The 24,358-nt window shown below is 37.0% G+C and overlaps 1 protein-coding gene across 12 annotated transcripts in view; it reads left to right on the top strand.

The window, feature by feature from the left end:
- FNDC3A (fibronectin type III domain containing 3A) overlaps window positions 1–24,358 on the top strand; it is a 213,810-nt gene that overhangs the window by 186,898 nt on the left and 2,554 nt on the right. For 9 of the 12 annotated variants that reach the window (XM_072610542.1, XM_072610537.1, XM_072610540.1 and 6 more), the window contains 9 exons: window positions 793–914; window positions 2,476–2,581; window positions 2,676–2,851; window positions 5,858–5,971; window positions 6,681–6,830; window positions 6,921–7,204; window positions 9,253–9,465; window positions 11,081–11,247; window positions 12,491–12,618. In XM_072610542.1, coding sequence (XP_072466643.1) covers window positions 793–914; window positions 2,476–2,581; window positions 2,676–2,851; window positions 5,858–5,971; window positions 6,681–6,830; window positions 6,921–7,204; window positions 9,253–9,465; window positions 11,081–11,247; window positions 12,491–12,618 — 1,460 coding nt within the window. The remainder of the gene's footprint in view (window positions 1–792; window positions 915–2,475; window positions 2,582–2,675; window positions 2,852–5,857; window positions 5,972–6,680; window positions 6,831–6,920; window positions 7,205–9,252; window positions 9,466–11,080; window positions 11,248–12,490; window positions 12,619–24,358) is intronic. The other 3 variants (XM_072610543.1, XM_072610539.1, XM_072610544.1) reach the window with 2 other exon arrangements.

Raw genomic sequence — 24,358 nt, 5'->3', positions numbered from 1 at the left:
TTTTCTCCTCTTGGCTTACCTTGCTCTCTGAATGTTTTCCACTGATGATTCAAGAAATGAAGGCAAATGCTTTTGAAAGTTGTGTATTTTGCTTGCTGGCAATAATATTCTCTAAAAACTGTGTTTTAAAGTGACTTATCCTTGCCAGGAGGTTGTATCCCTGGGTTCATTAATGTTTTGCCGTCACATCAAGGCCTCAGACAGCTCCTACTAACCTGGAAACAGTCCACGTACTGTACATCTCTTGTCTAAGGCCCAACCTGGCTACAGTCAAAGAGGCCTACTACCAGACTGGCAGCAGGGTGGTGAACTTGTTAGACATAGTAACTCTTAAAGATCATCTACTGAGATGTAGAGGGCTTGATGCAGGCTTTCTTGGTGAAGGAAGTACCTATAGCAAAAAAAATGCTGTGGAGTGACTTTGCCTATGTATAAGGCAAAGGAGATCTTTTAAATAGTCTGAACTCACATTATTAGTTTTTCTCCTATTTATTTATTTATAATATTATTACTGGACCAGTAAACACATTTAAAATGTTTAATTAAAAGCACATTGTCTATCTTTTCCAGAGGCTGTACAAAGCAGTAGTTCACATCAGCAGATCTATACAAATTTGTCTTGGAAATTGTATGTAGAGAAAATTAAATCATTTCCAGGAAACTCTGAGTAGGCTTAGAACTGTTCTGACAAATTACACAAATGCTTGTTTCAATGAAATGAAGATACCTGCCGTGTTCATGACACCAAAATATCGAGCATTAGTCTGTAATTGATTGCGCATCAATTTTTAGCAGGAAACAAATGGGATGTGATATACAGCGGCACAGCTCGGGAACATCTCTGTGATCGCCTGACTCCTGGCTGCCCCTATCGCCTACGTGTGTACTGTGTTAGCGATGGAGGACAGAGTTCGGTAATGCTAGATTTCATACAGCTACGTGAGCAGTACGCTGAGGGGCAATATTTATGAGTTATTACCTTATATCCCTTTAATGAAAGAGATAGGTTGATATATTTTTGTCTTGCCTGAAACAGGTGCTTGATAGATTGTTAATGAATATGAATTTATTATTTATAACATTATTCATTTAAATTATCTTTAGATCTGTCCTAGCACATGTAACATGTTTATTGAATGAGTTCGTACTTGGCGAATATGATCAGCATCTAGCATGTTGTCATGCATAATAGGTGCTTAATAAATTAATGGATGTTTAATTTCAGAAAAATAAATTTAGTAGATAGCTGAAACATTTATTTGTTAAGTACTTTCTGTATGCTAAGACTTGGGGATATGATCCAGACAGTTTCTACTCTGAACTAGAAAGATGGGGATGATAACCAGGGCACAAGGTACTTTGTCTAAAGAGGGCTGGGTAGAAATGCGAGTATCTTAAAAGGCTCGTTTCAGAAAGCTGCTGCACAAACAGGCGTATCACTTTATTGGCAACGTCAGGCATGACTTTTCCTCTTAAACCAAATTTTTATTTGATGTATATTATTATTCATATTATTGAAAGGGACTTACAGTAGGCATCTGCATAGTACCCTTATTTAAATACATACGTAGACGTTTAGATGGAAATATTTTAACGTTTTTATTCTAATTAAAGATCGATTCCATGAGATTTGTGATTTTGACCCTTTTCCATGTTTTTTGTCTGTGTGGGAGGGAAAGAACAGAATAGTGTCTGAACCTATGATTTTGTCAGTGTGAGAAACTTTGAAGTCAAAATTCCCTCTAATGATACAAATCAGCATCTCTTGTAAATCTCACAGACTTGCCGTCAGGGACCAAGGGATTAAATGATCACATGGATCATGTAGTCAGTACATGTCAGATATGATGCCTTCCTTTTTCCTAGGACTGCCCTCCATTCCATTTTGTAGTAGTCGAATCCTAATGTGGTTTTTAAAAAGTTTTAATAAGTTATGAAAATTTCATGGAAGTTGTATTTTTAAATGTAACTATTATGAAGTAGGCATAGACAGATGCTTTAAAAGTTCATCTGACTATAGCCTTATTGTCAGGTAAAAGGAAAAGAGGAAAGACTTTTTTAAACAAGTCTTTTAGGTTAAAAAAAAAATCATTGTAAGCCTAAGTTGGCCAGACCTGAAAATAAAATAAACATCAGTTCATACTTAACAAGGTACTTGAATTTATATTTGGTCAGCATCAAAAACTATGAAATAAGACCATTGCATAGATTGGGGATGGGGTGTAGGTATGGAGTAGCAAATTTTTAAAATTCTGATTTTAATTTATTTGTTAGTACTTGACTCAGTCTTATATTAGACACTTAAAATTGTTCATTTAACTGTATTTGTGTCATATTTGAGCTTTGATATTTTATTTCATTCTAGATTATGTTCATGTAGTATTAGCTGATAGTTCTTTAATGAGAAAACCTTGGTATTTATATGGCTTTTTTCTTTAATTTAAAAAAAAAATTATTATTTTGACTGTTCGACAGGTATCTGAACCGTTACTGGTGCAGACTCCAGCTGTGCTTCCTGGTCCATGTTTCCCTCCCAAATTACAGGGTAGACCCAAAGCAAAAGAAATTCAACTGCGATGGGGTAATTTCCACTTTAGCAATATATTATATAATTAAATAGGTATTTAAATGTGCTCAATATTTTAAACCACAAAAATTTTTCCACCTTTTTTTAGGACCACCTCAGGTTGATGGCGGATCGCCTATTATTTCTTATAGTGTGGAAATGTCTACTGTAGAAACAGATGAACCCAGAGAAATTTACCAAGGTTCTGAAGTAGAATGCACAGTGAGCAACCTTCTTCCTGGAAAGACATACAACTTTAGACTGCGTGCAGCTAACAAAATTGGGGTAGGAATTTCGTTCTCATTATTAGTTAACTAAGTTTGCAAGAAAGGATGTTTAAAATCCTTAAGAGAATGATATTTTTAAATTGAATTTAACTGCTAAGCTTTACATATGTAGCATTATGTTCATAGAGACCTTGAGTCCTAGGCAAAAGTTTGAACTAAGACTAGTGAGGCAATATGCTAGAGTTAGAATTTGACCTAGGTTCAGTTATTCCTGACGTTTGACTCCTTCTTTTAAAAAAAAAAAGTACTAGGCAACTCATTTAACTTCCTTGTGTGTCAGTGTCTTTATCCTTAAAATAAGGATAATGATACTTGCACTGTCTCAAGGTCTTACAAAGTTGTTGTAAGGAAAACACTTTGTAAAATTTAAGTTACAGGGACAGAGATCTGTGAATTCACTGGTGTAGGGAACTTGTTAAGAGAATTGCCTAGAGCAGTGCCAAACTCAAATTGAAACAGAGATGGATGTATATTGACTTAGAAAACCACAAATTAACATTATGTTGTACTGTGTTTTTATTTATTTTGTTAAACATTTCCCAATTACACTTTTATCTGGTGCAAGTGGGTGTTTGACATGTAGCCTAGAGCACCAAAAGCTTAAGTTCTTGTCTAGAGTTACATATGTCAGAGACTACACAAATCATCATCATTATTATTATAAGTAGTAAAGTGATATTTTAAGCAATACTTCTGTTGTTTTTATCTCATCAATATGAGAATTCCTTCCAGTGGTGTAGATAAAAGCCTGTATGCCTGTTTTCATCCATGGACTCTTGCCCATGGCCTCTTGGAAGTGCTTCATAAAAGCTCCATGTAGTGTGGTGGGGACCTTCCTCTGGTGTCTTAATATTGTGTAGGTACCATTACTGTAAATAGGCTGTCTGTCATCCCTTATTCTTTCTATATAATTGGCATATCATGGTTTTTCTTCATGCATCACTTGAATAATTTCTTGTATGTCTCTTTCTGTGTCCAGATTATTCTTGGTAATGTGCTACAACCTATTTACGCAGCTACATAAAAAGGCACTTGCACAATATGTCTTTGCGTTGCCCTTTGGGTCACCCTCAATTTTCATTCTTCATAGGGTGTGAGATGATTCTGCCATAAAGCAAGAGTTGACAAATTTGGTCTGCAAGCTTTTTTTTAAAGTCTTACATTTAAAAATGTAAAAAACATTCTTAGCTCCCTAACCACTGGGCCCATAGTTTGCCAATCCTTGCCACATAACATTACCAGAAGAATACTACTCTTAAAAAGATAGGTTTGTTTGTTTCATCGAAAAGTTGGGTATCATTTAAAGTAATGCATTATTTCCCACATTAACTGTAGCATGCTTACTATTTCCTCTTCAGTTCTTGGCCCAAAGTATTGTCTATCTAGAGTGACTCTCCAAGATTTAAAACTAATGGACCAGTTCAGTGGATTACCTATCCAGCTGTATATCACCCTGAACAACAGGCATTCTTTTTCTACTTAGTTTTTCCTGGATGGATTATTATGCTAAGAACTTTTGAGTGATTTTGGAAGCTCCAGTATTCTCAGGCATGATACAAATAGCACATTACTCACAAGCAGAAAAGTATCTGGAGGACTTTATAATCTCTAAGGAATTTTGCTTCCTTTAGTGCTCTGCACCTGCTGTCATCATTGGAAGTTGTAAACCACTTTCATAAGCCTAGGCCATGCATTAGTAGTCAGAGGGACCTCACTGCACACATTCACAGTCAAAGGACAACCATTTTGTACTTTCCTAGGTTGGCATGGCCAAAGATCCATCACCTGGCATAATTCTGTATAACAATTTCAATGTATGTTTATACATCTTTGTGTACATATAACACTCACACTAGCTTAATGTCTAAAGCACTTGGCTTTGAGTTCAGAAGACCTGAATTTGAATCCCACCATAAACAATTATTGGCATTATGACCCCAGGGAAGTTACTTAACTTTTCTGGACCTCAGTTTCTTCATCTGTAAAAGAAGTGGTGAAATTCGGTGTGCTCTAAATTGATGATGCCTATATTATAGGAAATAAAATGGAAAAATGAAATGGAGGATGGCAAGGAAGACTTTATAAGTGAAGTTTTTTAAATTCCTCCATCTTTACAGCCATATTCCGTAAAACTTCTTAAGTATGTATTTATATATATCTGGTTAATAGACACTTGTAGAAGAGTGCTGCTCAGGCTTCTTTTATGAGGTGACAGTTTTAAGGATTCTTATAGTCATATGCAGACTGGAGGGGGAAGGATTTGCAACTGACCTAAGTCTTTCTCTAGATAAGGGATTCTAATTTGTTTCCATTATAATCCTATATGTTTTAATTCATTTAAGAGAAATTGTGAGAAGGGGTCCATAGACTTCACCAGACTGCCAGAGGGTCTTCACACATAAAGTTAAGAACTCCTAACTTCATGTTAGAGCTTTTTAATGTAACTATTAGGTAGTTATGTAATATTAAAGAGCCATTATAATAACACTATACTTCCCATATGGCACTCTGTCCTCTAGTCAGTAGTCAGCATTTATTAAGCACCTACTACATGCCATTCACTCTGCTAAAATAGTAGGGGAGCATGATGAAGACCTGAAGTCCAGTGGGAAATTATAAGATGACAACAGTAGGCCTCTCCATAAATGAAGGAGCTTGGAGGAGCTCTTCAGTGTCTACCCTCTCCACTCATAGAGAGGCATCTGAAGGCGAAGGGTCGCTGAGAAGGTGTAAGTTTCAGAGCTGATGAAATCTTGCAGAAAGATGAGTTACCAGAGACAGTGATAAAATCATACTACCAGTGATAATCACGTCAGTGAAGGACACTCCTCATATATCCCTTAACCCTTGAGGATGATGGCCATCAGTTCTTACAAATTTTTCTGAATGAAGGGGATCTTGCATGTTTATAAATATGTGACACAATCCTGGGCAACCAAATGGGTACTTGAAAAAAAAAATTGAAACTCTTGCAGTTATCAGTTTTTGTTTTTTGTTTTTAAAGTTTGGACAATTTTCAGAAAAATGTGAAATAACTACAGCACCTGGACCACCAGATCAATGCAAACCCCCTCAAGTGACATGTAGATCTGCAACCTGTGCACAAGTGTATTGGGAGGTATTATTATCCTTTAATTTAGGATTATTGTGTATGTATAAAATTGCAATTTTACTTTTCCATACTGAACAAATATTTTGTATAAAATAGCATACTGTAGATTTTAACTAGTGCTAGTCTCATAAGATCAAACTCAGTCTTAATTCACACTTCATCTTCACCCCCCTTGTTATTAATTTAGATATAAAAATAATGCTTATTATATGCTTCTGAATTTTTCAAGGATACTTACCTTAATGCTTGGTTGTACCTTGACCAATTGTGAACTTAATGTTCACATAACATGTTCATAATATATTGGCTGTCATTTCTATTATATTTATCTCCTATAGATTATTATATTTTTTACTAATAAACATTCTTAAACTTAAATTCAACAAAGGTTTTTACATGGTTTCATTTAAGTCAGTTTTAAAAATTATTTTGAAGAATGTGTTGCATCAGTACAAAATATACTCTCCAACATTTTTTAAGAGTAATAACACTCAGTTTCAAAATAAAATTTATTACACTTTCTGACACCTCAAATTCAAGCAGTTTCAATCATAAGACTATAAACTATATGAACAGTTTTCATTTTCTTGATTATTTACAGAACTTTAAAAACAACTTTTTTGTTGTGCTCATGGAAAGAAGTTTTCAGCAAAACATATTCAAGATTCAGACTTCAAGACTGAATTTAAATTTAAATCTGTTTCCCATTTCAAAGGTTCCAGTTAGTAATGGAGCAGATGTCACTGAATATCGTTTGGAATGGGGAGGAGTTGAAGGATGCATGCAAATATGTTACTGTGGACCTGGTCTCAGTTATGAATTAAAAGGACTTTCACCAGCAACCATGTATTATTGCAGGGTCCAGGTAAAGAGGATCACTTAAGTGTTAGTCTGCTATTACAGAAAGCCTGCATTTCAGTAGTACTTCCATGCTCATTTCTTTGTTAATTTTCAGGCTGTGAGTGTTGCAGGACCAGGCCCTTTCAGTGAAGTAGTAGTGTGCATGACTCCAGCATCAGTACCTGCAGTTGTGTCCTGTCTTCAAGGAGTAAGCGAAGATGAAGTTGAAAGTCCAGATTATTCACCTTCTACATGCCTTGCAATAAGATGGGAAAAGCCTTGTGATCATGGTTCTGAAATTCTGTCCTATAGCATAGACTTTGGAGAGAAACAGACTGTGACAGTGGGAAAGATTTCAAGCTATGTTATAGACAATTTGCAACCAGATACAACATACAGGTACACTGGCAAAATTGTAGTTGGAATCTTACTATTGACATAAAAGAGATGAATGAGTCAGAGAAAGTTCTCATGTCTTAAGTAGCCTTACCGTGAATTTTAGTTTTAGATTCAGAATGAATGCAAAATAAATATAAAACATTTCAAATCTGTAATGAACTTTTAGGTTTGAGTAATCAACTCCTATACCAAAATTTAAGAACACCAATTCACAATATTAGAAACATGTTTTATACATGCATACATGTATATACATACGTACAAACAGCTATTTGATAGTGATACACTATCATGATACGCTAATTTCTACCTGTACACATGTACATGTGTATGTGTCAGCCCTTATCATCAGAGGGGTTTCTGTGTGACATTAGAAGAGTGTGAATGATTATTGTGGAATATTTTAGTTTTATGGCTTTTTTAAAATAGTATTTTGTAAATGAAATGTGTTAGTCACTTCTCAGTTTTTAGCTCTATTTCCCCACCTGCACAAGTTAATGCTCATCAAAATATTTGTTTAGATTTAACTTCCTATATGACACTGGATCATAGGATCTGTAGGATCTGTAGAATTGGAAGGGACCTGTAGACATTCACAAAGCTTTACAGTTGAGGAAACCATGGCTCAGAAAGTTTGAATGACTTGCCCAGTTTCCCACAGCACATGTCATAACTAGGATTTGAACCAAGATTCTCTGACTCCAAATCTAGTCATTTTTCCATTGAACAGTACTTGCTGGTTAAATCACTTTGTTTCTGGGCCTTGATTTCGTCAACTGTAAAATGAGGGGAGTGGACTAAATAATCTCTCCAAATTCATTTAACACTGATATTCTTTCATCATGTAATGTCTTCATATGCTCAAATTTTTTATTATTCCAAATTACCTTAGTATGTGATGATCAACTCCTGACAGCTCCCTCTCCTCCAAATATTTCTTTTCAGAATGTAATCAAAATGACACTTGGACACATAATGCATATAAATAGAAACATTTTACTGCCCCTTCTTGTCCCCCTGTATTTGGCCCCATTCAGACTCAGCCCTCTGATAATGATACCTCGTGTTTATATAGTGCTTCAATATGTACAAAGTATTTGTACACAGTACCTTGTTTGGTTTTAACACCAGACACTAGCCCTGTAAGGTGTAGGTACTACAAGTGTTACTATTAACTTACAAAAAATCTGAGAACCAAAGAGGTTAGTAACTTGCTTCTAGTTACAGAGCTAATAAGTGTTGCAGGCAGCATTTAAATCAAGGTCTGTCTTGACTCCCAAGTCCAGCATTCTTTCTACTATACCCTGATGCTTAGAAACTTAAATCAAGGTCATTCTTGAAGAAAGTGGGAAATTAACTTTCTACTTAAAAAGAAAATCCTGAACACAATGAGATTCAGTATTTCATGAAAATCATAGTGGAAATTGTCCTTCTATTCCCAAATTACAAAATGTATTTAGCGTATTTCTGGGAATTCTGAATATAAATGTTTTAATTGTAATCACGTACTGTAATGCTATTATTCATGCCCCATAATTTTTATTACTGAATTTTTTGCATTTTAATATTAAGGAAACACATAGATCTGCTAGGGGGAAACAAAAGACAGATACTGCTTTTTCTCGTTAATAAAAATGAAAGAGTAAATGCTTCCCAAGAAAAAGAACTGCCAACACAAATTTCGACCTTTCTAACCTTGGATAAGACAAATCTCTCTAAACATCAGCTTCTTCATCTTCAAAATAAGGAGATTATTCTTAATTGTTTCATGAGGTCCCTTCATGAGGTCAGCTATAAATCCTTTGATCTCATGTCTGACTACTACTATAGTGGCAGTAAAATGTGTTATATATAAGTTCATATTGATAAATAGCCTTTTCTCCAACTTCCAAAGAATAAAATGGAAATAGTTTGGGGTTTCTTAACCACTGATGTAGCAGTGTAATATTTTTTCCTTATCTGTGCTTGGTAGGCCTATAAATATTTTTATGCAGCAGTCAACTATAAGCTAAAATTTATCAGTAACATTTTATGCCTGTGATTCTTAGAATACGAATTCAAGCTTTGAATAGCCTTGGAGCTGGTCCTTTCAGCCACACAATAAAATTAAAAACTAAGCCCCTTCCTCCTGATCCTCCTCGCCTGGAATGTGCTGCCTACAGTCACCAAAACCTCAAGCTAAAGTGGGGGGAAGGAACCCCAAAGATATTACCTACAGATTCCATTCAGTACCACCTTCTAATGGAAGATAAGAATGGAAGGTAAGGGTTAGATTCTTATATATATCCTTTGGCCTTGATTTTATAAATGTTGAAGGTGAAAAAAAATCACTTAAGTCAATCTTAAATGGTTCTTTTGAAAATTTGGAAGACTGCCTGGCAGAAAGACCTGGGTTTTAAGTTCAGTTTCTGTCCATTTTTATGACTTCAGCAAGTCACTTCTTTGGTGGTGGACACCTCCTAAAGACAATAATTTGAAGAAAAAATACCAACTTGCCTTAACAGAGGGAATTTCATACACAGTTGCAGGCCTTATCCCTCTCCTAAATAAAAATGTACTTTTCTAGTAAATGAGAAAAAGTTTAATGTAACCCTTCCTCTCTTTTCATTGGTATAGGATTGGTGTGTAATTTATCCCTGAAAAACTCATAAGCCATAAAAAGAAATATAAGCTATTTTGTGGCTATTTATCAATCTTCTTCCTTTATGCAACCACAAGAACTTAATTTCAGCATTTCTGTCTTCTATCCAACAAGTAACCTTTCCCAGCTTATTCCAAAGCCATTTTCAAATTATGTTTTAGAATAAACAATGGGCATGAGGGTTGAATTTTTCTAAATCTTTGTTTAGCAATTGAGTCTCCTATAAGGGTTGAGATTATTTCTTCACTAGGGAAAAAAGGAGGAAGCTCAAAGGACAAACAATTTATTTTTAAGTTAAAACAAATCATTTGAAGCATGTGTTCTCTCTATGTGTATATATGTAATTATCTTATAACATTGCATTTTAGCTTATGTTCTGTGTGTGTGTGTGTGTGTGTGTGTGTGTGTGTGTATTTGCATTTGCCTTAGAATTTTAGCTTTTAGAGGTCAGGAATCCTGTCAGTATATGCTCTGTAAGTCTCATCACATAATTCTTCTATATTTACTCATCTTTTCTTATGTCAGAGGAAAAGAAGTGTTCCTTTTCTAAGCCTAACCCTTTCACCTTGGTCCTGTCGCCTTCTCAGTCTTCTTCTCCTTCCATCACTAAGCCAATTCTCCTCCTTTTGTGATTCATTACAGTCTCTTTCTGCTGTGATCTTACCTTTCTCAGGGGGGTCAGTACCTGGCTTATAGCCATTCTCTTCAGTCCAACCCATCCCTCCTACTTATCAACTTCAGTATCTTCATTGGAATCCCTTCAAACCCCCTCCCCTTCCCTACATCTGTGACCTACAGCTTCACTCTTCATAGGGACAGTGATATCTTAGAAAAAAAATAGCACCACCAAAACCATATTACTGCTATTCATTTGGAACTTAGTCTGTTGTTTTTCATTTATGTGTATGGCCTCCCTCCCTGGCCCTGTTTTAAGTCTTTAATGACAGCGATGATATATGTTACATATTGTATGCTCTCACTAACAGTCACAGCAGGCACGCTAAGAAGAAGATGATGATTGCGAGGGGTGGGGAGGTGGAGGAGTTTACTGATACTAAAGTAATGCTAAGATTCTTTTAAAAATTATTTTTACTCATCAAACACCTTTTTCATGCCATGCTAATCTATTATTGCATTTCCATAGTACATGTCATTGTTTGTGGCCCTCATTTACAAATTTTAAAACTAGAGGGTATCTACTTCTAACTCATTTAATGAGTTTATTTCCATTTCAGGTTTATATCCTTATACAGAGGACCATGTCATACCTATAAAGTACAGAGACTCAGTGAGTCAACATCCTATAAATTCTGTATTCAGGCTTGCAATGAAGCAGGGGAAGGTCCTCTTTCTCAGAAATACACTTTCACTACTCCAAAATCTGTGCCAGCTGCCTTGAAAGGTAAGTAGCCCTATTCTAATGCTATTTCCTTTATGAGAAATTAATTTTTCAAAAGTTAAGTATTCACTATGTACCTAACTTTAACATTAATATAAAAAATTATGCTAACAGACATAACGAAGCTTTATCACCTGAAAACTGTGCTTCATGGTATAAAATATAAAAACTGTGCTTTATTGTACTAAAGTAATTTGACCTGGGAAAGCTAGCCTGAATGGGCAGGCAGATTGGTTTCTGGAAAGGTTGAGACTGTATTCGTTTCCAATTCTTATCACACACAATAGTGTTTTACATGTCGCTTCTCTTTAATTCTTTGGGCTATAGAATACGGTAGAGAATAATAATAGAAGATCTGTTTTGTTGTTGTTGTGTCCAACTCTTGGTGACCCCCACCTGAATTTGGGGGAGCGAGGTTGGTAAAGATACTATAGTGGCTTACCATTTCCTTCTCCAGCTCACTTTACAGATGAGGAAACTGAGACAAACAGGGTTAAATGACTTGCCCAGAGTCACACAACTAGTAAGTGTCTGAGGCTGGATTTGACTCTAGGCCTAGCACCTATCCCTTGCACCACCTGGCTGTCCCAAGAAAGCTATTGGCCAGCATATGCTAACTCTTAGTTCATTGGGAAACTACATGTGCTTTTCTTGTCCCTCAAATTAATGTTATTTATTTGAGCACAGCATCAAAGATTCTTGCAACACCCTATTCTGGATTATATGCTTACATGTAACCTTTTGTTTAGGCAGTAAATTGCATTTTTATTAAATGGAGGGTTTTCATGGAGTTGTCTTACAGCCATCTAGCAACATGCAAAGCATTTAGGGACACAGTATGCAGACCTTATTAAAAATAAGATTTTTGTCTGTGCATGCAGTTCTGATGAAAGTAGCTGCTGTGTTCTTGCCCATATCATAAACCAGTGATGAGTGAGAGAGAAGCATCCACAGTTTTAACTTTACTTTCCTCACCTCCTTTCCTATTCAGAGTCTATCCTGTGCCAGTCTTGAGGGTAGAGACTGGGGACTAGGTATGCCTTTGTTGTCCCAGAGAGGGAGCAGAAGGGGAGCAGGGGCAGAATGGGTTACCCTTGGTAATGAAGGAACATAACTATATGTTTAAGGCTTCCATAATTTTGTTTTGAAAGTTTTACTAATTTTGTAATCCAAAGTACAGTAGCTTTTTGATTATGTGCTGCTGCTAAAGCCCATGTGTACTTATAATATTGTTTGTTTCCTTTAGCCCCAAGAATAGATAAAATCAATGATCACACCTGTGAAATCACATGGGAGGTTTTACAACCAATGAAAGGTGATCCAATTATTTACAGTCTTCAAGTTATGGTGGGAAAAGACTCAGACTTCAAACAGGTATTTTTTAATTAAATTTTACTGTACTTGAGTGAAAATAATCAGGTTTTTCACTAATGTAAGGGATCTGATTTTATGAATATGGGAAATCCTTCCACCTGCATAAGTTGTATGAGAATTAATCATTTATCCTGTACTTTATATTTGATTTTACTTCATATTCTATTCTGGAACCATATTCTGTTTTCTGTGTAACAAACCTAATCTTCTCTGTCTCTGAGTGTAGAAGCACATGAGTCCAAAGTTCAACCTCTCTCTCTGAAGTCCACAACAACTGTTAAAGAAAACCTCTTATCTCAGTACCACCTGCAAACTTTGTTGTTATCCCACATAATTTTATCTTCAGGGGCATTTATGTGTTATCCTTGAGAAGCATATTAGCAACCTTGACCCACCTTTACCCTCATCCTTGAAAGTTAAAAAGGTGGTCTTCTCTAACACCCAGGGTCCGGATAGTCTACATGACCCTCCATGACCTCAGGATGCAACTGAGGCCTATGCATTCACAAAAGCATTCCTTAGAAACAGAAAGGTGGTCCTCATAGTATTTGTGTGCCACGCCCACTGTCTTTAATGTAACCAACCATGACCCCTCAACCCCGTAATGTTGCCAATTCCATAATCAGTAATGTGATTTCTGTTCTGTTTTTTGTTCTATGCTTATGAAAATGAGTTATATCTTCAGTTCTGGGTCTTTACTGTAAACTGAAGCAATTCATTGACCTATTAGTTGACAGCTATATGTGTCACTGTTAATGAATGTTATCTTGCTCAGAGAAACATGCCTTGGTTTACCCTTTTGTTAAATTTCATCTACAACAATTGCAGTGTAATGATAAACCTTAGAGACTTGGATGTCTGAGATTCAGAAAGTGGCTTGCTTATGGTCACATGATTAGTAAGCCTCAGGGATGGGATTTGATCCCAGGTCTCACCAACTCTCAGCCGAGATCCATTTGTGTGAAATATACTTGACTTAATGTTACATTAAATGTATTGTTCAGTTCCTTTCACCCAGCACAGTATTTTAAATAAAATTAGAAAAGTAGGAAATTGAGATGAAAGGTATCTCTGAAACTTAGTTGGGATCACAAGATAATTGTTTTATAACTACTGATGCAATATTAGCTTATTACTAGGAGGAGAATTACTTTTTAAATTAAATTAAAAGTTACAAGACAGAACAGGTATATGATTTCCCCAAAATTTAACTTACCTATTATGATGATTCTTAGGAAACTGGAAGAATGTTTAAATCATAAAATTTTAGAGCTGCATGAGATCTTGAATAGTTGGATAATTTCAAAATAAGCTCCTAATTCCATTCCTCTTCTATTTTAATATGTTTTGGATATGTTTGGAAATCAGTGCCTTCATAGTTGCCTATAAATTTCTCAGTACCCCTGCTCTCAGCTAAGAAGTGGGCAGAAGAGTTGCAGACATGGAATATGTTATCAGAAATTTATGCTTAAATAATTTCATTATAATGAAGTAGAGGTCACAGGGGCTGAGGAGGACAAAAAGGAAAATGACTGGGGGTTAAAAACAAAAGGCTTCATCAGTAAGACTTTTTAAATAAAAAAAATACATCATTGTTAGGACATGAAATTGAATTTCATCCTCTCTGTTCTGCCTGCCTAAGTTTGTGCTGTAGTTTCCTTCTCACTTTCTCCTTAAAGACTTCAGCTACATTTCTGTTCTGTAGATTATTTAATGTCTGTTCCTTTCCAAAATATAATTCTTGCTATATTTAAATTGTATGATACATGGAAATGTAAATTTATTTAGGTCAGATTACAAAAGGCCCCTATTTTGCCCTAGATACATATTCAATTTAGCATGTCATTTTTTTCCTTATTAAACTACCTATAAATTGACATGATAATTAGGTTTAAACCATGTTTCATAGATAAGTGTGTTCCTTCCAAGGAGGAAGCAAAATTAATATTGATGAAAATATAATTTTATTATAGTTTTAAATTAAATAACCTCTTAAGTAGAATATGGATTTTAATACCCTTTTAAGATATCATGTGAAGTCTAGCAATGCATTTGGTACTACTAATTAAACTTGGGTTTGGGGTTTGTTGGTTTGTTTTTTAAGATAGCCTGATCATTTATACTTTCAATTTTGACAGACTGCATTTGAAATGCTGATTTTCCTAGAACTTTTAAATCATCTTTCTCATATATACTAGTTCTTTGACCCTGGATCTGTCACATAATTCCTTGATGCCCGCCCCAGACATCAAGACTAAGTTGCTGCATATTTGCTTATCATCTTTGTAGTGGTAGTTTCCATGCCTGGAGTCCCCTAAACCATTGAGATCACAAGTCCTCCCCAGAAATGTTAATTTGTTAATCTAATTATTTCTTCATAAAAAGGGTGTGAATGGTGTTTAGGTTACCAGATTAGCCTACAGATAAATTTATTTAACTCATAAAATATCAGAATTCCATTAATAACAGAACTAGATCTGGTTTGCAAGAGCAAGAAGCCATTTGTTGAAGAGGAAGAAAAAGTTTCTTCCCAATTTACTGACACAGAGCCAGCCCTAAACAGAATTTTGTGAGTCAGTAAGCATTTATTAAGTGCTTTCTATGTACCAGGCACTGTGCTAAGCACTGGAGATACAAAGAGAAGCACAGGACAGCCCCTGCCCTCAAGGAATTCACAATCCAATAGGGAAGACAACAAGCAAACAAGTATTTAAAAACAGGCTATAAACAGGATGAATAATTAAAAGGGGAAAGGCATTAGAATTGAGAGGTTAGGAAAGACTTCCTATAGAAGATGGGATTTTAGTTGGGACTTAAAGGAAGTCAGGAAATCCAGCATATGGAGCTGAGAGGGGAGAGCATTCCAGACATGGGGCAACATCAGAGAAAATGCCCAGACCTGAGAGATGGAGTGTCTTGTTTGTAGAGCCCACTGTCACTGGATTTTGAAGAGTATGGGAAGTCAGGTGTGAGAAAACTGGAAAAGTAGGAAAGCTAGTCTATGAAGGGCTTTGAATGTATTTCATTTTGGAGGCAATAGGAAGCCACTGGAGATTATTGACTGGGTAGTAGGGTGAAGGGATGGTGACATGGTCAGACCTGCACTTTAGGAATATCACTTTGGTGACCAGATAGAGAGTGTGGGTTGGAATGGAAGAGACCTGAGGTAGGCAGACCCACTAGTAGGATATTGTAGTAATCCAGGTGTGAGGTGATAAGGGTCTGCACTAGTAGTGGCAGCATCAGAGGAGAGAAGGGGGTATATTCCAGAGGTATTGCAAAGGTGAAATCAATAAGCCTTGACAACAGATTGGAAATTGACTGGGAGTGAGGAGGTGTGGGGATGACAGACAATAAGAAGTTAAAGATAAAACCTTAGTGCCTGACACTGTACACAAGAATAAAGTTCAAATGGGTACACGATCTAGGTATAAAGATTGATACCATGGACAAATTGGAGGAGCAAGGAATAGCGTATTTATCAGATTTATGGGAAAGGGAAGAATTTTTGACTAAAGAAGAGATAGAAAGCATTATGAAGTGCAAGATGGATAATTTTGATTACATTAAACTGAAAAGTTTTTGGACAGTCAAACCAAATGCAGCCAAAATTAGAAGGAATATAGTAAATTGGAAAAGAATTTTTACAGCTAATCTCGGGGATAAAGGCCTCATTTCTAGAATATATAGAGAACTGAGTCAAAAGTACAAAAATTTGAGTCATTCCCCAATTGATAAATGGTCAAAGGATATGAACAGGCAATTTTCAAGGAAGAAATTAAAGATATCTATAATCATATGAAAATGCTCTAAATCACTTTTGATTAGAGAGATGCAAATCAAAACAGCTCTGAGGTACCACATCACACCTATCAGATTGGCAAACATGACAGAACAGGAAGATGATAGATAAATGTTGGAGAGAATGTCGGACAGCTGGAACACTAAGTCATTGTTGGTGGAGCTGTGAGCTCATCCGACCATTCTGGAGAGCCATTTGGAACTATGCCCAAAGGGCTACAAAAATATGCATACACTTTGACCCAGCAATATTGCTTCTAGGACTATATTCCCTAAGAGGTCATAAAAATGGGAAAGGGCCCCACATGTACAAAAATATTTATAGTAGCATTCTTTGTAGTTACCAAAAACTGGAAATCAAGGGGATACCCATCAATTGGGGAATGGCTGAATAAATTATGGTATATGAATGTAATGGAATACTATTGTGCTGTAAGAAATGATGAACAAGAAGACTTCAGAGAGGCCTACAAGGACTTATATGATTTGATGCTGAGAGAAAGGAGCAAAACCAGGAGAACTTTGTGCACAGCAATGATCACAGTGTGCGAGAGTTTTTTCTGATAGACTTGGAACTTTATAGCAATGCAAGGACTTAAAAAAAAATAAAAAATTCCCAATGGTCTTCTAAGTCAAAATGCCTTCCACATCCAGAGAAAGAACTATGGAATTCAATTGCAAAATGTAGCACATCATTTGTGTGTGTGTGTGTATTATGTTTTGGTTTGTTATATGATTTCTCCCATTTATTTTAGTTCTTCTATACAGTATGACTATAGTGAAAATGTATTCAATAGGAATGTATATGTAGATCTTATATAGAATTGTATGCTGTCTCAGGGAGGGAGGGTAAAGGTGGGAGGGTAGGTAGGGGGAAAAAGAATCTAAGCTTTATAGTAGTGATTGTAGAACACTAAAAAGAAGTAAAATTAATGTAAAAAAGTTAAAAAAAATAAACTGATCCTCATATAGCAAAAAAAAAAAGGTGAAAGGTTGTGAGCCTAAGGGACTGTGAGATATTGCCCTCTATTGGAAGAGGAAAAGTAGGTGAGGGGAACTGTGTAGGAGAAAAAAATATTGAGTTCAGTTTTGGACATAGTGAGTTTAAGATTTCTACTGGACATCCAATTTGAGATGTCTGAAAGGAAGTTGGAGATGTGAAATTGAAGATCACCAGAGAGATGGGGACAGGAAAGCTAAATCTGGGGATGTCAGCATAGCAATAGTAATGAAATCCATGGGAGCTCTCGAGACCCCCAAGTGAAATAGAATAGAGGAAGAGAACCCTAAGGGACACCTGCAGTTAGAGGGTTTGATCTGGAGGAGATCCAGCAAAGGAGACAGAAGAGAGGACCGATGAGAGAAGGAAGAGAGGGTAATCAAGGACAATGAGAACTGAGAAAAGACCATTGGGTTTGGCAATTAAGAGATCGTTGGTAACTTTAGAGAGAGAAGTTTGCATGGAATGATGAGGCTGGGAGCTAGATGATAGGGGAATATAAGAGAGTAAGAAGAGAGAAAATGGAGGCACCTAGAACAGACAGGGCAGAAGAGATAGAAAATGAACTTTGGTAGGGATGGAGAATAGAGGAGACATAGACGTATTTGTAGGCAGTGGGGAAGCAGCCAGGAGACAGGGAACAGTTGAAAGTGAGTGATAAGGATGACAAGAGGAGGCGGTCTGCTGGAAGAGACAGGATGGAATGGGATTGCTTGAGCAAGTAGGGGAGGTAGGCTTGGAAAGGCGTAAGTCCACCTCATCATGTGAGACATAGGTGAAGGAAGAGAGAGCAGAAGGCACTAGAGTAATAGGAGGTGAGGAAAAGAGGGAGTTAACAGCAAATAGCCTCACTTTTTTCTGTAAAATGTGAGGCAAGATTCTCAGCTGAAAGGGTGAGAAAAGAGGGAGCCCTAGGAGGTTAGAGGAAGGAATGCAGTTTGGAAGAGGTGCTATGGAGAGTGGCATAGTGAGTGATAAGGGAAGTATAATAGGGTTGGGCAGCTAGGTAGCACAATGGAGAGAGCATCAGGCCTGGAACCAGAAAGAGCTGAATTCAAATTCGGCCTCAGACACTTTATAGCATTGTGACGCTGAGCAAGTCACTTCACCCTGTTTGCCTCAGTTTCCTCACCTATATAATGAGCTAGAGAAGGAAATGACAAACCACTCGAGTAACTTTGCCAAGCAAACCCTGAATGGAGGTCACCAAAAATCAGACATGACTGAAACAACTAACCACAACAGTAGTAGGATTGCCTAGCAACAGTGAGGACCTAGTTGTGGTTGTGTAACATAAAATTTTGTGATTTTCTCCACCTTTGTTCACAGTACATGTAGGAGTGAAAGTGGTAGACAGTGGGGTAATAGTATAAGGCTTGGGCTTGGTAGGACACAATGAGCAAGGGACTCAGGAAGTTCACTAATGGGAACATTATGGAAAAGGGACAGAGTGACTACTGTGAAGGAGATGACCTGGGAGAGAATTGAGGGGTCATGGGATTGGAGGTCATAGTGTGGGTGAAAAGTAGGGTTTAGTAAGGGAAGACAAAGCCAGTACAATATGGTCAGATAAGAGGATTGCAGAATTCTTGAATATTTTAGCCCATTTGCATCTCCTTTTCTATTATTTTGTCCTCCAGTTCACAATATTCAAATAAGAATTGTCCTTCCCCCAAAGTATCTTATGTCCCCCCAATCCCTCCCCCTCTCTCAGCCCTCCAAACTAAACTCCCTATTGCTTTTGTTTTTTGGTATTGGCTGAAAGTAGGCTGACTAATTGGGTCACACTAACCCTTTATTCCCATCAGAGGTGTTTGCATTTTAAAAGAAATGCTAAACCTGACTAATTTCTAACTGCTAGAGTTTTTGCAGCACCACGAATTAAGGGGTGGGAAGAAAAGGCGCTCAGTCTGGAGGAACATGGTTTTGGTTAAGTGTTCAGACCCTACCTGGGCTCTGTCTCCAAAGTCAGTGATGTCCAAGTTGTTCCTTTTTTTTTTTTTCCACAATTTCTTTTCTATTTCTTAACCCATAAATTTTCTAAAAGTTAATCAGTTTTTTCATAACACCTACCCTGGACAGCTCCACCAGTGAAGATCCCAGTAGGAAAAAAGGCAGTGGTTGTTCACTTCGTAGCTAGTTCTTTCCCAAGAAGAATGCTATTCTAGATTATGTAGATTATAATAGATATCTATTATAGATAGATAAATAAAATTGTATGTCTTTACTTAGGTCATTCACACACGAATGATATCAGAGTGAGTGAGTGTGTGTGTGTGTGTGTGAAAATGGGGGGATTTAGGTCATCTAACCCAGGTGAATTATATCTTTTAATGCTGAAAAAAACTATAATTCACTGGGCTATTGACAGGGATGTTTGAAGGACAGTGAACAAGAGAGGTGAGATACCCCAGGACTGATTTATGAAAATCAGGAAAAAGAACAGAATCTGAAAAGTAAGTGAGATTGACTTAGAATCCTAAGAAGATTCCAAAATGAAAGAGATGGTTGATGAACATGTAGAAAAATACATCACAAAGAGCCAAACAAGCAATTATTAAGCACATAATAAATTCCAGGCACAGTGATAAGCACTAAGGATACCCCCAAAACAAATCATGTTACCTGCTCAGGGAGCTCCCTTTCTAATGAGGGAGAGAGCATAAAAGAACTATGAACATACAAGATATACACAGGGTAAAAATAGGAGGTGAGTAGCAGTGAGGGGGCCAGGAATGGCAGAAAGTGGAATTTGCACTGAGGCTTGGAAGTAGAGGCAAGGAAGAAGAACATTCCAAGCATAGGAGACATCTGGTGAAAACACTCAGAAGTGGGAGACGGAGGGGTCATGTTTGAGGAGCAGCAGGGAAGCTAATGTCCCTGTATAGTAGTAAGATGTAAGAAGACTGGAAAGGGAGCCAAGGGACCAGCTTGTGAAGGGCTTTTAAAAACCAGACAGAAGTCCTTCTTTTTGATTCTGGGGAAGATACCAAGATTGATTGAGGATGGACTGGAGAATGGAGAGAATTGAGATAGGGAGAGCAACCATCAGACTATAACAGTTGATTGGGGGGAAGGGGGGTGATCAGAGCCTACAGTCTCAGAGGAGAGAGGAGATGTTACAAAGATAAAATCAACTGACTGTTATGGTGAGGATGAGGAATTGAGGATGACACCTGGGTTGCAAGTTTGGGCGACTGAAAGGGTGGTACTACCCTTGACAGTAATGGGAAATTGGAAAGAGGATAGGTTTGGGAGGAAAGGGTGAGTTCAGTTTGGGACATCTTGAATTTCAGTTATCTATTCATAGGATAATCAGGTGGGCAATGGGTGAGAGAAGTTCAGAACAGAAGGCTTCACCAGCATGATTTCCTAAAAAGTAGGTCATGTCAGGCTTTTTTTGATGGGTGTATTGAACTGATAGATCAGAGAAATGGCATAGAATTTACTTTTAGATTTTACTGAAGCATTTGAGGAAGCTTCTTATACTGTTCTTATAGATAAGATGAAGATATATAGGTAGAAAGCAGTACAGTTAGATGGGTTCAGAACTGAATGAAAGACTGCTCACGATTGTATAAAGGAAGTCTCAAGTGGAATGCCCAGGCACCTGCCCTTACCCCTGCACCATCTGACATTTCTGTGAATTAATTGGATAAAGGTTTAAGTGGCATGCTTATCAAATTTACAGGTCATATAAAGCTAGATGGGATAGCTAATATACTGGATGACAGACTGAAAAAATAAAAGATTTTGACAGGGTTGAACATTGGGCTGAATTTAATTAAATGAAATTTAATAGGGATAAATGAAGTCTTAGACTCACATGCAGGATATAGGAGAGATGTGGCTGGACAGTTTTTAAAAACCTGGAGATTAATACAAGTATGAATGTGATCAGGCAGGCGAGAAAGCTGATGCAGCCTTGAGTTGCATTGAGGGAGGCATACCAAAGAAACAAATGTAGACTTGATGTAAAGGAAAATTTCTTACAATCAGACCTATCCAAAAGTGGAATGGGAAGTCATGGGTTCCCCTTTTTTAGTAGTCTTTAAACAGAAGCTGCCTAACCACTGGGCAGCTGGTGGCACAGAGGAGAGTGCTGGGTCTGGACTCAGAAGTCCCAAGTTTAAATCCAGCCTCAGACACTTACCAGCTGTGTGACCCAGAACAAGTCACTTAGCCCCTGTCTGCCTCAGTTTCCTCAGCTGTAAAATGAGAATAATAATAGCACCTACCTCCCATAGTTGTTGTGAGAATCAGTTGAGATAATATTTATAAAGTTCTTTAGCTCAGTGCCTGGCACACAGTGTGCACTGTCTATATATAGATAGATAGAGATATATAAATGTTATCTACCATAATGATAGGGATTCTTTTTCAGGTATTGTTTGACTGAAATTTTGTGATTCTGAGTCTCTATTTGTGAATAAGGTACTATCTGTGTTATTTTCTTTCCTGTTCTATTTAAGTGATAAAATATTCACTTAACAATTCTATTAATAAATTTTAAAATAAAACCATAATTTCTAGAACTAAATTTCAACCCTATCAGTTTGTCATGCTAGCTTTATTTTTATTACCCTCTAGTTTTAAATCTTTTTTTCTATACTGCTTAATCTTAACAATCTTGAATAGAGAAAAAGATAATATTTAAGCATCTTTGCAGTCTTCTTTTAAAAGTTATTCTAAGGTTATTTTATGTCAAGGATCTGATTTCATTAGTGTAAGAACTCCTTCCAGCATTGCCAGTTCCATTACCCTCCTCTCCTTACATGACAAAAACACAGGTTCTCATAGTTGGAAGTAATTTTTCAGGTCATCTAATGCAACAAGTACCTAAACAGGCATCCTTCTCACAGCATCAACCAGCTATGTACCAGACACGGTGCGAGGCACTGGGAAACAAAAAATATTTCTTGCCCCCAGAATATCAATATATATCAATATATCAAAATATATCAACAGAAACAACATATACATAAGTATATCCAAAATACATGCAAAGTAAATTCAGAGTAATCTCAGGGTTAGGAGGAAGGCACTAGGGAGTCAAGAAAGGCCTCATGTTGAAAGAAACATTTGAATTGAGTTTTGAAGAAAGTTAGAAGTTCTAAGAGGTGGAGTTGAAGAGTGAGTAGATTGTAGGCTTGAGGAAACATTTTGTGCAGAGGCACGGGGGGAGGCGGGGTATGAATAATAGCAAGAAGGCAGTTGCAGGACCATAATGTCTAATAAATATAGAAAGGTTGATTGGAGTCAGTCAGCAAAGGTCTTTAAATGCCCAATTCCTAGAAGGCAATAGGGAGCCACTAAGCAGACCTGTACTTTAGAAATGTCAGTTTGCCAGCTATGTGGGAAATGGTTTGGAGAGGAGAATGATGAGAAATCGGGCTGTATAAGATGATACATACCTAATAGAAATGGAAGGGTCAAGTGAGGGACACATGGGCATGTTCATAGGCACTAGGGAAGCAGCCAGGGAGCAAGAAGAGATCGATAAGTGGGGAGGGATGACAGAGGTGGCCGTCTGTGTGAAGTTGGAATGGAATTGTACTTGCTTGTGGAGGAGTTTGCCTTGATAATGAGAAGGACCACCTCTTTGTGTGAGATGAGTGAAGGAACAGATGGGTAGCAGAATGCATGTGGGTGAGATGAGGAAGGGAGAAGAGAGAACTCACAGAAAATGGCTTCAATTTTTTCTGTAAAATATGAGGGTTCTCAGTGGGGAAGGTGGGAGAGGGAGAGACAAGAGGTTTGAGGGCATGAAAAGACTTGGAAGAGCTATTGTAGTGTGATAGTTAGTCTTAGACATATATACCATCTTAAACCAATCACAACTTACAAACCTTTTTCTCTAAAATCCACAACTGCCCACAGGAAAGCTGTATTTGAACGTCCCACCAACAATTGAAACTTAAAGTATTGAAAACGTCTATTATGTTCCCCTCCTCATCCTTCCCCGTTATTTTTAGCAGTACCAGAATCTTAGTGGTTCCCCAAGCCTGAAACCATAAAATAATTTCCTCCTCAACAATTCCTTCCTTTTCCATTATGTACCCTGTTAGGCTTTTACTCCTATTTGCCCATAAAATACTTCCTAACTGGTTGCTTTATTTCCAGACTTCCTTTTTACCTTTACACAATTACCAAAATGATATTCTTTAAATGTTGTTCTCATTGCATCATTCTGCTGATGAGACTCTTAATTTATGGCAGAAAATTAAAACCTACGTCCTACCATTTAAGGCACCTATCAACTATGCCCTTTCCTTCATCCTTCAAACCTTTCAAACTTCTTTTTTAACTACTTCCTAATCCTACCCCTTGCACTGAATCCAGATTTACTTCTTTACTGTCTTCTGTGCACATAATTCCTCCTGTATCTGGCCCTTTGTTTATGTCTTTCCTGACCTGACAATATTCTCATGCAACCTCTCTGCTTCTCACTTTCAGAAATGCACGTTCACATAGTTTGCGTCCTCCAAAATACCCTTCCTTTTGGATTCTCCCACTTCAGTCTAACCACTTTCTCACTAAACGTTTCCTTAGCATTCATTTATGTATACTTAAATTATCATGAAATTACATATAAAAGGTAGGTATCTGGTTAAGTAAGCCTAACAGGTAAAAATAAGATTTGTAAAATAAATTAGATAGTAGAATTAGCCCCTTCAGGATCTGCTGTAGGAAGGGCTCCATAAATTCACTTAGAATCATATAATTGACAAAAAATTTTACTTAGCACTTTCCTGAAACTTAGTTGTTAAAGAGATGACTAATGTTTTCTCTTAAGTAGGCTTCCTTTTTTTATTCCTCCCAATTCCCTGTGTGTAGTAGACCACAAGCTAAATGCTTGAGAGAATATCTTGATGGTTCTTTCTTTTTAGCACAATTATTCTGAAAAAATAAGCAACAAAATATTGCTGGCATATTCTA

Source organism: Notamacropus eugenii, chromosome 5, assembly GCF_028372415.1.
Source record: "Notamacropus eugenii isolate mMacEug1 chromosome 5, mMacEug1.pri_v2, whole genome shotgun sequence".
Taxonomy (NCBI): Eukaryota; Metazoa; Chordata; class Mammalia; order Diprotodontia; family Macropodidae; genus Notamacropus; species Notamacropus eugenii.
Note: the sequence above shows the minus strand (reverse complement) of the source record. Positions and strands in the feature narration are given on the sequence as shown.